The following is a 13,832-nucleotide window of genomic DNA, read 5'->3' on the forward strand; positions in this document are numbered from 1 at the left end:
CTCTGCAGACCATTCATAGGAAATCTCACAAGCGCCCACGATGATGTCACTTCTGGTTTTGGGCTTTAAAGCCGACATCTTTATGAAAACTGCTCATAAAAAAAATGAAAGGAACACATTTTAATGAGAGTTTGGCATCAAGTCCATGAAACTTGTGAGCTGTTGATCTGGTCAGTGAAGTAGCAGAGGGGCTTGTTCATCAGTTTCAGCTGCTTTGGTGTTAATGAAATGACCAAGAGGTGCACTAGAGGGGCAAGAATGAGACGACCCCCAAAATAGGAATGAATGGTTTCACACCTGGAGGAAGGCCACTGACATCTCTCCCTCCTCATCTGTTTTGCATTTGTCACTGGTCAGTGTCACTACTGGTAGCATGAGGCCATACCTGGACTCTACAGAGTTTGGGGGCACAGATAGACCAACTTCTCAATACGTGCCTCCCATTGCCAGAAGGTCTGCTGTGTCTCCCAGCACAGTCTCAAGGGCATGGAGGAGATTCCATGAGACAGACAGGCAGTTACTCTAGGACAGCTGGACATGGCCCTTCATAGAAGGTCCTTAACCAATCAGCAGGACCTACCGCTATCTGCTCCTTTGGGTGAGGAGGAACAGGATGAGCACTGCCAGAGCCTACAAAATGACCTCCAGCAGGCAGGCCACTGGTGTGAATGTCTCTGACCAAACAATCAGAAACAGACTTCATGAGGGTGGCCTGAGAACCCGACGTTTTCTTGTGGGCACCGTGGAGCTTGATTGGCATTTGCCATAGAATACTAGAATTGGCAGGTCCACCAAGGTGGGCGCCCTGTGCTTTTCACAGATGAGAGCAGTTTCACCCTGAGCACATCTGACAGACATCAAAGGGTCTGGAGAAGCCGTGGAGAACATTATGCTGCCTGTGACATTGTTCTGCATGACTGCTTTGGTGGTGGGTCAGAGATGGTAAATCTGGGGAGGGAGGCGTATCCTACAGGCTAGACAACTGTACTTTGACTGCCATTAGGTATCAGGAAGACTTCTTTGGACCCCTTGTCAGACCCTACGCTGGTGCAGTGGCTCCTGGTGCACAACAATGCCGGGCCTCACGTGACGAGAGGAATTGATACCATTGACTGGCCCCCACGCTCACTCGCCAGACCTCAATCCAATAGAACAACTCTGGGTGGGACATTATGTTTGGGTCCATCCAACGCCTCAGACTGTCCATGAGATCAGTGATGTCCAGATCTGGGAGGAGATTTCCTCAGGACATCATCTGTTATCTCATTAGGATATTGTCAGGCATGCATAAAAGCATGTTGGCATACAAACTACTGAGTACGATTTGGAGTTGCTGCAATGAAATTTCGTCAAAATGGATGCGCCTGCCTACCTGCCGCTGTATCGTTTTTTCCCTTTGATTTTCAGGGTGTCATTGAATTCAGCCCTCTCTCTCTCTGTCAGTTGATCATTTTCATTTCCATCCTTTCGTTCCTAACACATCACCATATCAGTCCATAGCATTAGAGAGAGCCAGCAGTACTTCATCCCCCCAATCTGACGTGTTTTCAAAGTGTTCCTTTAATTTTTTGAGCAGTTTATTTGAATCATTTCTATTTTGGACTTGAACCTGGACACAACTCAGCAGAGATGTGCCCATTTTGCAGCCAGGGCATATTATACGGGTGGCTGCCCCAAACCTTCTTGATCTCTCTTGTTAGTTCTTGTTACAACCCCCTTGGAGATGCTGTGGCAGGACCCTAAACAGGCAGATCATAGTCAAAAACCTTCCAATGTGGCTGAATCAAAACGACGCTGCAGAGACGAGTGGGCCAAAGGTCGACTTCCTGTTACTAGAAGCTTTAGCGTGCATTTACTGCTGCTATTGGATACATTTTGGAAGGCAATTACTTTTTCACACGGGCGTCACAGGTGAACTTTTCTCCTTCAGATCAAGCACATGACCATTTAAATTTGACTGGAGATCAGAAACATTTATGTGGTTTTATGAGCGAGCAAAAAACAGAGGAAATTGGGAAGAGGGAAGAGTTTTTCACAGCACAGTATCTTTTCTCATCCATTAGTAAAGCATGGTGGTGCAATGATTAGCACAGCTGCTCTTGGTTCCAGGTGGGGGAGTATGGTCTGCAGTGGAATCTGAAAAGTCAAGTTTGGTCTTTGATTGATTTGATGAAATTTAGATGCTTTAAGGACCTCAAGTTTATAAACAGATGCCTATGCATTAGGGTAGCATAGCACCAACCATCCTTAACCCTGCACCCAGACGTTGCCCACATGGGTTCTGCAAGGTTCCTACAAGGTTTCTCCATCTCTCTCTGTGATTTTCTTAAGAGACTCCAGTTCTTCTGCCACATCTCATAAAGGTGCCATGCTGGTGAACTGGTGTGACTAAGCTGGCACTGTGGGGCTGAATGTGCCCTGAAATGGACTGGCACCCTATCCAATGGCATCTTGCCTCTTTTCACTGCTGCTGAGCCCAACTCTGGCCTCTCACACATTACCCTGAATTGGACAGAGCGTGTTTGAGAATATTATGGTATGTCGCATTTACATTACAGTCCTGTGTGCATGGCTTCTGTAAGCGATTTGGACGTTACGAAGAGGTGATGAATCAACCTTCGGAGTAAATGTCACGTCAGAAGATATTCATGTGATGGTGTGTTATAGTGGGTCCACAGCTCGCTCAGCAAAGGCCAGTTGTTTTAAATAAATAATCACCGCACTCGCGGCGGCTTAACGAGGGGGCGTGGTGGCTGTAGCGAGCCGCAGGGCGATCTGCGGTGCGGGCGTTTCTCACCCAGTGCACACAGGTGAGGGACTGCCCGCATCCGTGATTGTTCCTGTGGCCAATGTGCTGCAGCTGCTATGTCCTCTCTGCATATATAGAGAAGTGCGAGTCAGTCAGGGAGAACGGAGTAAAAAAAAAAGAACAAGGGAGAGAGAGAAAGACGGAGATGGCTGGAGAAAGAGAGAGACGGTGCGAGTGGGTGAGCGAGCGAACAAGCACTCGCAAGCAGCTGTGTGGAAGCCTGGGTGTTAGGCCGACACCGGGAGTCGAAGTAGAAGTCGCTCCCGCTGAGTGATCATGTAGCGGAAGTGACCAATGAAGAAGTGACTGTCCACATAAGGCCAGGGCGGCAGCGGGAGTCGGGAGGCTTGGAGGTGAAGTCCTTGGTGTGGGCGTCCTGGATGCCAAGGTTTCCAAGTCTCGGGCCTGGGATGAGTGCCAGACCGAAGCCAAGATCGGGAGGACCCCAGATGTGTGTGTGTGTGTGTGTGTGGGAGAAAGAACGGGCAGCTGCTGAGAGAGCGTCTCACCTGCTGTAAAGCCCAACCGGAAGAAGCAGGTGAGACGCTAGTTGAAAAGAGGCACCGGGCTAATTGATTTTAGAAGACTGCTTCCAGCGATGTTTTAACCTCTGGTTTTTATTTTTTTAAGGATTGTTCTATTTATTGATTTTTTTTACCCCCTGGTTTTATTAGATTATTTATTTAATGACTCTTAATGAAAACGACTTTGGGAACTACTGCACCATTTAATTGAACACTTTGTTTTTGTTTTGATAATTTTAATAAAAGCACCGTGCACTTTTATACATCATCCCCTTGCTCTATTGCTATTGTTGCTTCACTGTCTAGCTCACCTCGGTTATATCTATCGACGGTGTTGGGTTCAAGGGCTCCCGAACAGCGATGGGAGCATGGAGCTGAACCCACATCGTCACAGACAGTCCTCGACAACAAAATCACGGGGCCCCTTAAGGAATCAAAACTAAAACAGTGGTGAGCACGATAAAAATTTGCCCATAAAACACCACAGCAAGGATGTTGCAAAACAAAAGACAAATGTAAAACTACAGATAAATATTGCTTTACGCAAATTTGCAAAACAAAAAAATCAATTAAAACAGATTAGAGGGACAGCTCAGGTTGCACGGTTGGGAGACAAAGTCAGAGAGGCGAGATTACATTGGTTTGGACATGTGCAGAGGAGAGATGCTGAGTACAATGAGTGAAGGATGCCAAGGGTAGAGCTGCCAGAAAAGGGGAACATAGGAAGACCTAAGAGAAGGTTTATGGATGTGGTGAGAGAGGACATGCAGGTGATGAGTGTGACAGATCAAGATGACAAGGACAGGACGATATGGAAGAAGATGATCCACTGTGGCGACCCCTAACAGGAGCAGCCAAAAGAAGAAGTAATTGCTATTACTTTTGTCGAGCCAAAAAGAAGTTGGGTCTCTGTTAGATTTGAGTCAATCCTACATCCCATTCCCAGTTCCACCTACTAAAAAAACAAGACCAGGAAACCGTAACAGAATTGTGGATGTTCTCACCGTTACATTCTCCTATATATAATTACATTACTTACTCAATCCCACACTCCTAGATGACTTCTGCTCTTCTCCTTTACTCCCGTTTCCTTCACCGACTCTCACGTCAATTTCAGAGAACTCCGATTTCATGTCCATAGAATTCTGCTGGGAGGCCAGTTGTCCAATGTTAGTGAACCAGGGCTGTAAACTGGAATGAGATTCTTCACCAACATCTTGCTTGAAAGTAGTTCGAGCCTCATGCTTTTGCAGCTCCAGACTGACTGACAAATCCTCCGATTGCTCGACTTTAATGTCGACAGTACCCTCCTCTAACTCCTCTTCTTTAAAAATGGAAATTCTTCCCTCACAATCCTCCGCCTTCACGCACACATCTGCTGGCGCCACCCACTCACAGACCTCTTGTTTAATGTGTGCCAGCCTTTCACCCATAGCTTCATCATCGACGGAGGCCATCATCCATGTAAAACTCTTCTCTCTTCACTCGGGTGTCTGCTTTTCTCTTCTACAATTTCCCTCTCACGTGGCCATTAGACATCTCACTGAATGGCCATGTGAACTGGGAAGGAGGATCCTTTGCTCTGTGAAATAAAAATGAGATAATTACTTAAAATAGTTGTTAAAATAACTGGAGCACATTCCAGGATTCATGACTAGACAAACATAGAAAACTACCAAGTACAATATTAAAAGGTGCCAGAATGGTTCTTCAGTGCAATGACATAAGAGAACCATTTTTTGTTCCCAAAACACCCATCCAGGCGAACTTTCCAGAAAGAGCCTTTATGTATGTACATCTTTAACAAAACCATCCAGTAAATAACCATGAAGAGATGGTAACAGGCGGGTGAAATACCAACGGCTTCCGGGTTTTTGCTATTAGGTACCCTACTATACACAGATGGATGGATAGATAGATAAAGGCACAGATAGACAGATAGATAAAGGGACAGACAGACGGCACAGACAGACAGACAGACAGACGGCACAGACAGACAGACAGACAGACAGACAGACAGACAGACAGACAGACAGACAGACAGACAGATAGACAGATAGATAACTTTATTAATCCCAAGGGGAAATTCACATAATCCAGCAGCAGTATACTGATACAAAAAAATATATATATATAAATTGAAATAAAAATGCATGTAAAAGCAGACAATAACTTTAAATAATGTTAGCATTTACTCCCCCGGGTGGAATTGAAGAGTCGCATAGTGTGGGGTCTCCTCAGTCTGTCAGTGGAGCAGGACGGTGACAAGTCTGTCACTGAAGCTGCTCCTCTGTCTGGAGATGATCCTGTTCAGTGGATGCAGTGGATTCTCCATGATTGACAGGAGTTTGCTCAGCGCCCGTCGCTCTGCCACAGATGTTAAACTGTCCAACTTTAATCCTACAATGGAGCCTGCCTTCTTAACAAGTTTGTCCAGGTCTGAGGCGTCTTTCATCTTTATACTGCCTCCTCAGCACACCACCGCATAGAAGAGGGCACTCGCCACAACCGTCTGGTAGAACATCTGCAGCATCTTACTGCAGATGTTGAAGGATGCCAACCTTCTAAGAAAGTATTGTCTGCTCTGACCTTTCTTACACAGAGCATCAGTATTGGCAGTCCAGTCCAATTTGTCATCTAGCTGCACTCCCAGGTATTTATAGGTCTGTACCCTCTGCACAGACACCTCTGATGATCACGGGGTCCATGAGGGGCCTGGGCCTCCTAAAATCCACCACCAGCTCCTTGGTTTTGCTGGTGTTCAGGTGTAAGTGGTTTGAGTCACACCATTTAACAAAGTCTTTGATTAGCTTCCTGTACTCCTCCTCCTGCCCACTCCTGATGCAGCCCACAATAGCAGTGTCATCAGCTTAACTTTTGCACGTGGCAGGACTCGAGTCATATTGGAAGTCTGATGTATATAGGCTGAACAGGACCAAAGAAAGTCCAGTCCCCTGCAGCGCCCCTGTATTGCTGAACACAATGTCAGACCTGCAGTTCCCAAGACGCACATACTGAGGTCTGTCTGTAAGATAGTCCACGATCCATGCCACCAGGTGTGAGTCTACTCCCATCTCAGTCAGCTTGTCTCTAAGGAGCAGAGGTTGGATGGTGTTGAAGGCGCTAGAGAAGTCCAAAACATAATTCTACAGCACCACTGCCTCTGTCCAGGTGGGAGAGGGATCGGTGTAGCATATAGATGACGGCATCCTCCGCTCCCACCTTCTCCTGGTATGCGAACTGCAGAGGGTCGAGGGCGTGTTGGACCTGTGGCCTCAGTTGGTGAAGCAGCAGCCGCTCCATGGTCTTTTTCACATGTGACGTCAGAGCAACAGGCCGGAAGTCATTCAGCTCACTAGGACGTGATACCTTTGGGACTGGGGTGATACAAGATGTTTTCCAAAGCCTCGGGACTCTCCCCTGTTCCAGGCTCAGGTTGAAGATGCGCTGTAGAGGACTCCCCAGTTCCAACACACAGGCCTTCAGCAGTCGTGGCGATACACCATCTGGACCTACTGCTTTGCTGGCATGAAGTCTCCTCAGCTCTCTGCTCACCTGGGCTGCTGTAATTGTGGGTGGGGATGTCTCACCTATGCTGGTATCAGCAGAAGGATGGTTGGAGGATGCAGTACTCCAAGGTGAAAGTGGGTTAGGGTGGTCAAACCAGTTGAAGTGGTTTATCTGGTTTGCTCTCTCCACGTCTGTCTCGATGGCGGCACCCCGCTTCGAGCTGCAGCCAGTGATGATCTTCATCCCATCCCACACTTCCTTCATGCTGTTATTCTGCAACTTCTGCTCCAGCTTTCTCCTGTACTGCTCTTTCGCCTCCCTGAGCTGGACTCGGAGCTCCTTCTGCAGGTGCTTGAGCTCATGCTGATCACCACCTTTAAAAGCCCTTTTCTTCTGGTTCAAAAGGCCTTTGATGTCACTTGTAATCCATGGCTTGTTGTTAGCATAGCAGCGTACTGTTCTTACTGGAACTACAATGTCCATACAGAAGTTGATGTAATCAGTTGTGCAGTCAACAGCCTCTTCAATGTTCTCACTATGTGACCCCTGCAGTATATCCTAGTCCATAGTTCCAGTCTCTCAGAGCCTGCTCTGCCTCAGGGGACCACTTCCTGAATGATCGTGTGGTTGTAGGTTGCGCCTTCACTCTTGGTTCGTAGTGAGGCTGAAGCAGAACCAGGTTATGATCTGCTTTCCCAAGCGCAGGCAGCGGGGTGGCGCTGTATGAGTTTTTAATGTTTGCATACAGTAAGTCAATAGTCCAATTTCTCCGGGTGTTACAATCCACATAATGGAAGAAGGCAGGTAAAGTTTTGTCCAGCATCACATGGTTAAAGTCTCCAGAGATTAGCACAAGTGCCTCAGGGTGCTGCGTTTGTAACTTAGCAGCAGTGAAATGGATGATGTCACTCGCTAACTCCGCGTTCACTCGAGGGGGGATGTAAACAATAACAACAATCACGTGTCCAAACTCTCTGGGCAAGTAATAGGGACGCAGACTTACGGCCAACAGTTCGATGTCCCTGTAGCAATTGGAAATTTTAACGTTTACATGTCCTGAGTTGCACCACTTGCCTGACTTAACGACGTTCGACTATCTCTTGTGGGGTCATTAACAGGGCTGCGTGTATGAGACAAATCTGCGGACGGCAAATGAACTGAAGTTGAACACTGAAAATGCGATACAGAGAATCGATCCCATGACATTGTAAAGAGTGTACATGAACAGGTTGAAATGAGCACAGAGACGTATTGACGCACTTTTAGTCAAAAGTTTAAACTGTACTCCATGACAAGACAGAGATGACAGTTCTTTCTCACAATTAAAAGAATGCAAATAGATCTTCTTCTCTTCAGGAGCAGAGAATTTCAGAGGGAGAGAGAGAGAGCCCGCAAAGAAAAGCAAACAATCAAAAATCAATACTTGTGCTTTTAAGTTTGCAGCGCATTTTAGAGGAGCGCCAGTATCTTCTAAGCAAACAGCCTCTGTGCAAACAGCCCCTCTGCTCACATCTCCTCCGTCAGGCGCAGAGAATGTCAGAGAGAGAGAGAGATTAAAGCAACAATCAAAAAATCAATACGTGCTTTTAAATATGCGAGCACAATAAAGCGGCATATTTTTAGAGGAGCGTCAGTATCTATTAAGCAAACAGCCCCTCTGCTCACACCCCCTCCGTCAGGCGCAGAGAATGTCAAAGAGGGTGAGAGAGAGGCAGAGACAAGCAAACAATCGAGCTCCGCGCGGGATGCATATCTTATAGCATTGAGGAGTTTTACTTAATATGTAATACTTGCTCTGATTGGGTAGCTTCTAAGCCATCCGCCAATAGCGTCCCTTGTATAAAATCAACAGGGCAAACAAATTGAGGAAGCGTGTAACATAAATTAAAAGACCCATTGTCCACAGAAATCTGCGAACCTGCGAAAAATCTGTGATATATAATTAGATATGCTTACATTTAAAATCCGCGATAGAGTGAAACCGCGAAAGTCAAAGCGCGATATAGCGAGAGATTACTGTATATATATACTGCTCAAAAGAATGAAAGGAACACTTTTTAATCAGAGTATAGCATAAAGTCAATGAAACTTCTGGGATATTAATCTGGTCAGTTAAGTAGCAGAGGGGGTTGTTAATCACTTTCAGCTGCTGTGGTGTTAATGAAATTAACAACAGATGCACTAGAGGGGCAACAATGAGATGACCCCCAAAACAGGAATGGTTTAACAGGTGGGGGCCACTGACATTTTTCCCTCCTCATCTTTTCTGACTGTTTCTTCACTAGTTTTGCATTTGGCTACAGTCAGTGTCACTACTGGTAGCATGAGGTGATACCTGGACCCTACAGAGGTTGCACAGGTAGTCCAACTTCTCCAGGATGGCACATCAATATGTGTCATTGCCAGAAGGTTTGCTGTGTCTCCCTGCACAGTCTCAAGGGCATGGAGGAGATTCTAGGAGACAAGCAGTTACTCTAGGAGAGCTGGAGAGGGCCATAGAAGGTCCATAACCCATCAGCAGGACCAGTATCTGCTCCTTTGGGCAAGGAGGAACAGGATGAGCACTGCCAGAGCCCTACAAAATGACCTCCAGCAGGCCACTGGTGTGAATGTCTCTGACCAAACAACCAGAAAGACTTCATGAGGGTGACCCAAGGGCCCCATGTCCTCTAATGGGCCCTGAGCTCTCTGCCCAGCAGCATGCAGCTCGATTGGCATTCACCATAGAATACCAGAATTGGCAGATGCACCACTGGTGCCCTGTGCTTTACAGATGAGAGCAGGTTCACCCTGAGCACGTGACAGAAGTGAAAGGGTCTGGAGAAGCCATGGAGAACATTATGCTGCCTGTAACATCATTCAGCATGAGCAGTTTGGTGGTGGGTTAATGATTGTCTGGGGAGGCATATCCATGGAGGGTCACACAGACCGCTACAGGCTTGACAACGGCACCTTGACTGCCATTAGGTATCAGGATGAAATCCTTGGACCCATTGTCAGACCCTATGCTGGTACAGTGGCTCCTGGTGCACGACAATTCCTGGCCTCATGTGGTGAGAGTATGCAGGCAGTTCCTGGAGGATGAAGGAATTAATACCATTGACTGGCCACCACACTTTCCTGACCTAAATCCAATAGAACACCTCTGGGACATTATGTTTTGGTCCATCCAATGCCACCAGGTTGCACCTCAGACTGTCCAGGAGCTCAGTGATGCCCTGGTCCAGATCTGGGAGGAGATCCCCACAACACCATCTGTCATCTCATTAGAAGCATGCACCGATGTTGTCAGGCATGTATACAAGAACACAGGGCCATACAAAGTGCTGCGTACAATTTGGAGTTGCTGCAATTCAATTTGGGCAAAATGGACTAGCCTGCCACATAATATTTTCGCTTTGATTTTTGGGGTGTCTTTGAATTCAGGGCTCTGTAGGTTGATCATTTTCATTTCCATCAAACGATGTGGCATCCTTTCGTTCCTAACACATTACCCAGTCTATATCAGTAGAGATATCCAGGAGGATTTCTTTTTCCCATTGAGATCTGATGTGTTTTCAAAGTGTTCCTTTCATTTTTTTGAGCAGTTTATAGATATATATATAGATATATATATATATATATATATATATATATATATACTAGCAAAATACCCGCGCTTTGCAGCGGTGAAGTACTGCATTAAAATTTTTATTAAGAAGAAAATTAAACCTTTTTAAACTGAGGGAAAATATATCAATAATTATTTATTAAGGATCTCTTTGTATACCACATTGTGAGTTCGGCCCTCCGGTTGTAATCTGACCAAGCTGTGCGCTGAGCTTACTCTTGAGCATGCAACGCATAGTTGGCCATGTGAACAGTAATCTTGTTTCAAATCTCACAGCTTGGATTGCTGCTGTCATAATCGGTTTGAGTTTCATGGTTTGTTTCAATTACGACAGTATTTGTAGGACTTGTTGTGTTGAAGAGACATTCGGCATCTGTCTAGCGTTGTAAGTATACAACCAGTTTCATTGATAACTTCACATCCAGCTTTTGAGAGTTTAAACATTCATAAACATCAAAGTGTCCACTACTGACATCGTCACCTGTCAATCTGAGATGTCTAAGAGGCATTGGCGGTTGTCCAAAGGTGTAAAATATTTGGCCATTTCGGTACACTTGAAAGCGACAACCAAACAATTCAGCGGCAGCCATCAACTCGCATGCAGATCCATAGGTGAAGGGCTTAAGCATTTCACTCTTCTAGTGCTCCTGTGTAGTCTAATTATCTCCTGTACCGTCATCAGTCCACACCTTGAACCTGTCCCAGTCATTCAATACATAAGACACAATGTTCCTCCGGATATCAAGAGTGAGCCTGATATGGCCGTGCAATATGTAACAATGAATGGAAAAGGTAGGTGCCATCTCTGGGCATGGAAACCACTCGGTAAGTGACAGTTCTGTGATCGATGGTGATCACCTCGATAGACATGTTAATGGGGGTACGGTTGGAACGATAAAGGAAATGGGTACCTGAACAATGTAAAGTAAGTCTAAAATACCTACACAATAACTATAATCGTAATAAATGAACAATAAAACAGCGGAGAAGCCATGGATTAAACAAAAAGGCTGTAGTTATCAGCAGGGAGACGTGAATCCCGTGCCGAAGCAAGGAAGGGAATGAAGAGACCGGAGCGACAGACGGCCTTATATAGGCAGGCAGCCAAAAACGTGGGAGGCGTTGGGATGGGGGACCCAACGCCGCCTCACACGGTGACCGAACTGCAGGCTATGGACGTATATATGTACGTAAGTAGGATTCAATTAGCGTTGGGAACCCGCGTACCAAATTTCTTGAAGTTGGGCCCATAAGTAACAAAGACCGTTGGAAAGTTCAATATGGCGGCCGACAGTGGCATCATACCACCAAAAGAAAGTACATTGGTTTCGTTAGTGCAGGAAGCCGCCTACCAAATTTCGAGAAGATGGGGCCATAAATAAGAAAGTTCAACATGGCGGACGTTGTTGACCGTTACGCGTAGAATTTCAAAATGAAACCTGCTTAACTTTTGTAAGTAAGCTGTAAGGAATAAGCCTGACAAATTTCAGCCTTCTGCCTACACGGGAAGTTGGAGAATTAGTGATGAGTCAGTGAGGGCTTTGCCTTTTATTAGTATATATATATATATACATACGTACACTCACCTAAAGGATTATTAGGAACACCTGTTCAATTTCTCATTAATGCAATTATCTAATCAACCAATCACATGGCAGTTGCTTCAATGCATTTAGGGTGTGGTCCTGGTCAAGACAAACTCCTGAACTCCAAACTGAATGTCAGAATGGGAAAGAAAGGTGATTTAAGCAATTCTGAGCGTGGCATGGTTGTTGGTGCCAGACGGGCCGGTCTGAGTATTTCACAATCTGCTCAGTTACTGGGATTTTCATGCACAACCATTTCTAGGGTTTACAAAGAATGGTGTGAAAAGGGAAAAACATCCAGTATGTGGCAGTCCTGTGGGCTTAAAATGCCTTGTTGATGCTAGAGGTCAGAGGAGAATGGGCCGACTGATTCAAGCTGATAGAAGAGCAACTTTGACTGAAATAACCACTCGTTACAACCGAGGTATGCAGCAAAGCATTTATGAAGCCACAACACGCACAACCTTGAGGCGGATGGGCTACAACAGCAGAAGACCCCACCGGGTACCACTCATCTCCACTACAAATAGGAAAAAGAGGCTACAATTTGCACGAGCTCACCAAAATTGGACAGTTGAAGACTGGAAAAATGTTGCCTGGTCTGATGAGTCTCGATTTCTGTTGAGACATTCAAATGGTAGAGTCAGAATTTGGCGTAAACAGAATGAGAACATGGATCCATCATGCCTTGTTACCACTGTGCAGGCTGGTGGTGGTGGTGTAATGGTGTGGGGGATGTTTTCCTGGCATACTTTAGGCCCCTTAGTGCCAATTGGGCATCGTTTAAATGCCACGGGCTACCTGAGCATTGTTTCTGAACATGTCCATCCCTTCATGACCACCATGTACCCATCCTCTGATGGCTACTTCCAGCAGGATAATGCACCATGTCACAAAGCTCGAATCATTTCAAATTGGTTTCTTGAACATGACAATGAGTTCACTGTACTAAAATGGCCCCACAGTCACCAGATCTCAACCCAATAGAGCATCTTTGGGATGTGGTGGAACGGGAGCTTCTGCCCTGGATGTGAATCCCACAAATCTCCATCAACTGCAAGATGCTATCCTATCAATATGGGCCAACATTTCTAAAGAATGCTTTCAGCACCTTGTTGAATCAATGCCACGTAGAATTAAGGCAGTTCTGAAGGCTTAAAGGGGGTCAAACACCGTATTAGTATGGTGGTCCTAATAATCCTTTAGGTGAGTGTATGTATAGATATATATCTATATATATAGCTATCTATATATATCTATATCTATCTATATAGAGATATATATAGAGATATAGAGATATATATATATATATATATATATATATATATATAGATATAGATATAGATATAGATATATAGATATATAGATATATATAGATATATAGATATAGATATATATATCTATATCTATATCTATATCTATATCTATATATATATATATATATAAGTTTGCTTAGCCCCTACCCCCACGTAAGTTTTGCTATATGAAATGGTGCCTGGTCAAGCAATAGTTCTATGAAGAACTACACAACCCAGTTACGAACCATACATTGACATTAAAGAACCAACATTTTTAAGAGTGTATGTTTATTAAGATTGATCTGAAACGTAGTGAAGCCGGCATGTCAGCCTAAGAAGCTCTCAACATATTTAGAACAAAAGGTAACTTGACATGGAGGCCAAACATTTCAGTATTACAAATGTCCTGTCTTGGAGCTACGATGCTGTGCAGTCTGATTGGTAAAGGAAGCCCACCGATGACTCTACTTCATGAAGAGGCTGGTCTGTGCCCCT

At 45.2% G+C, this 13,832-nt stretch overlaps 1 protein-coding gene across 1 annotated transcript in view; it reads right to left on the bottom strand.

The window, feature by feature from the left end:
* The window catches only part of LOC120528895 (zinc finger protein 420-like), a 58,184-nt gene that overhangs the window by 32,514 nt on the left and 11,838 nt on the right, over window positions 1–13,832 (bottom strand). The window contains exon 2 of the mRNA XM_039752971.1: window positions 4,373–4,915. Within this exon, the coding sequence (XP_039608905.1) occupies window positions 4,373–4,793 (421 nt within the window). The 5' untranslated portion in view covers window positions 4,794–4,915. The remainder of the gene's footprint in view (window positions 1–4,372; window positions 4,916–13,832) is intronic.

The sequence above is a fragment of the Polypterus senegalus genome, chromosome 4 (genome assembly GCF_016835505.1).
Source record: "Polypterus senegalus isolate Bchr_013 chromosome 4, ASM1683550v1, whole genome shotgun sequence".
NCBI classification, from domain to species: domain Eukaryota; kingdom Metazoa; phylum Chordata; class Cladistia; order Polypteriformes; family Polypteridae; genus Polypterus; species Polypterus senegalus.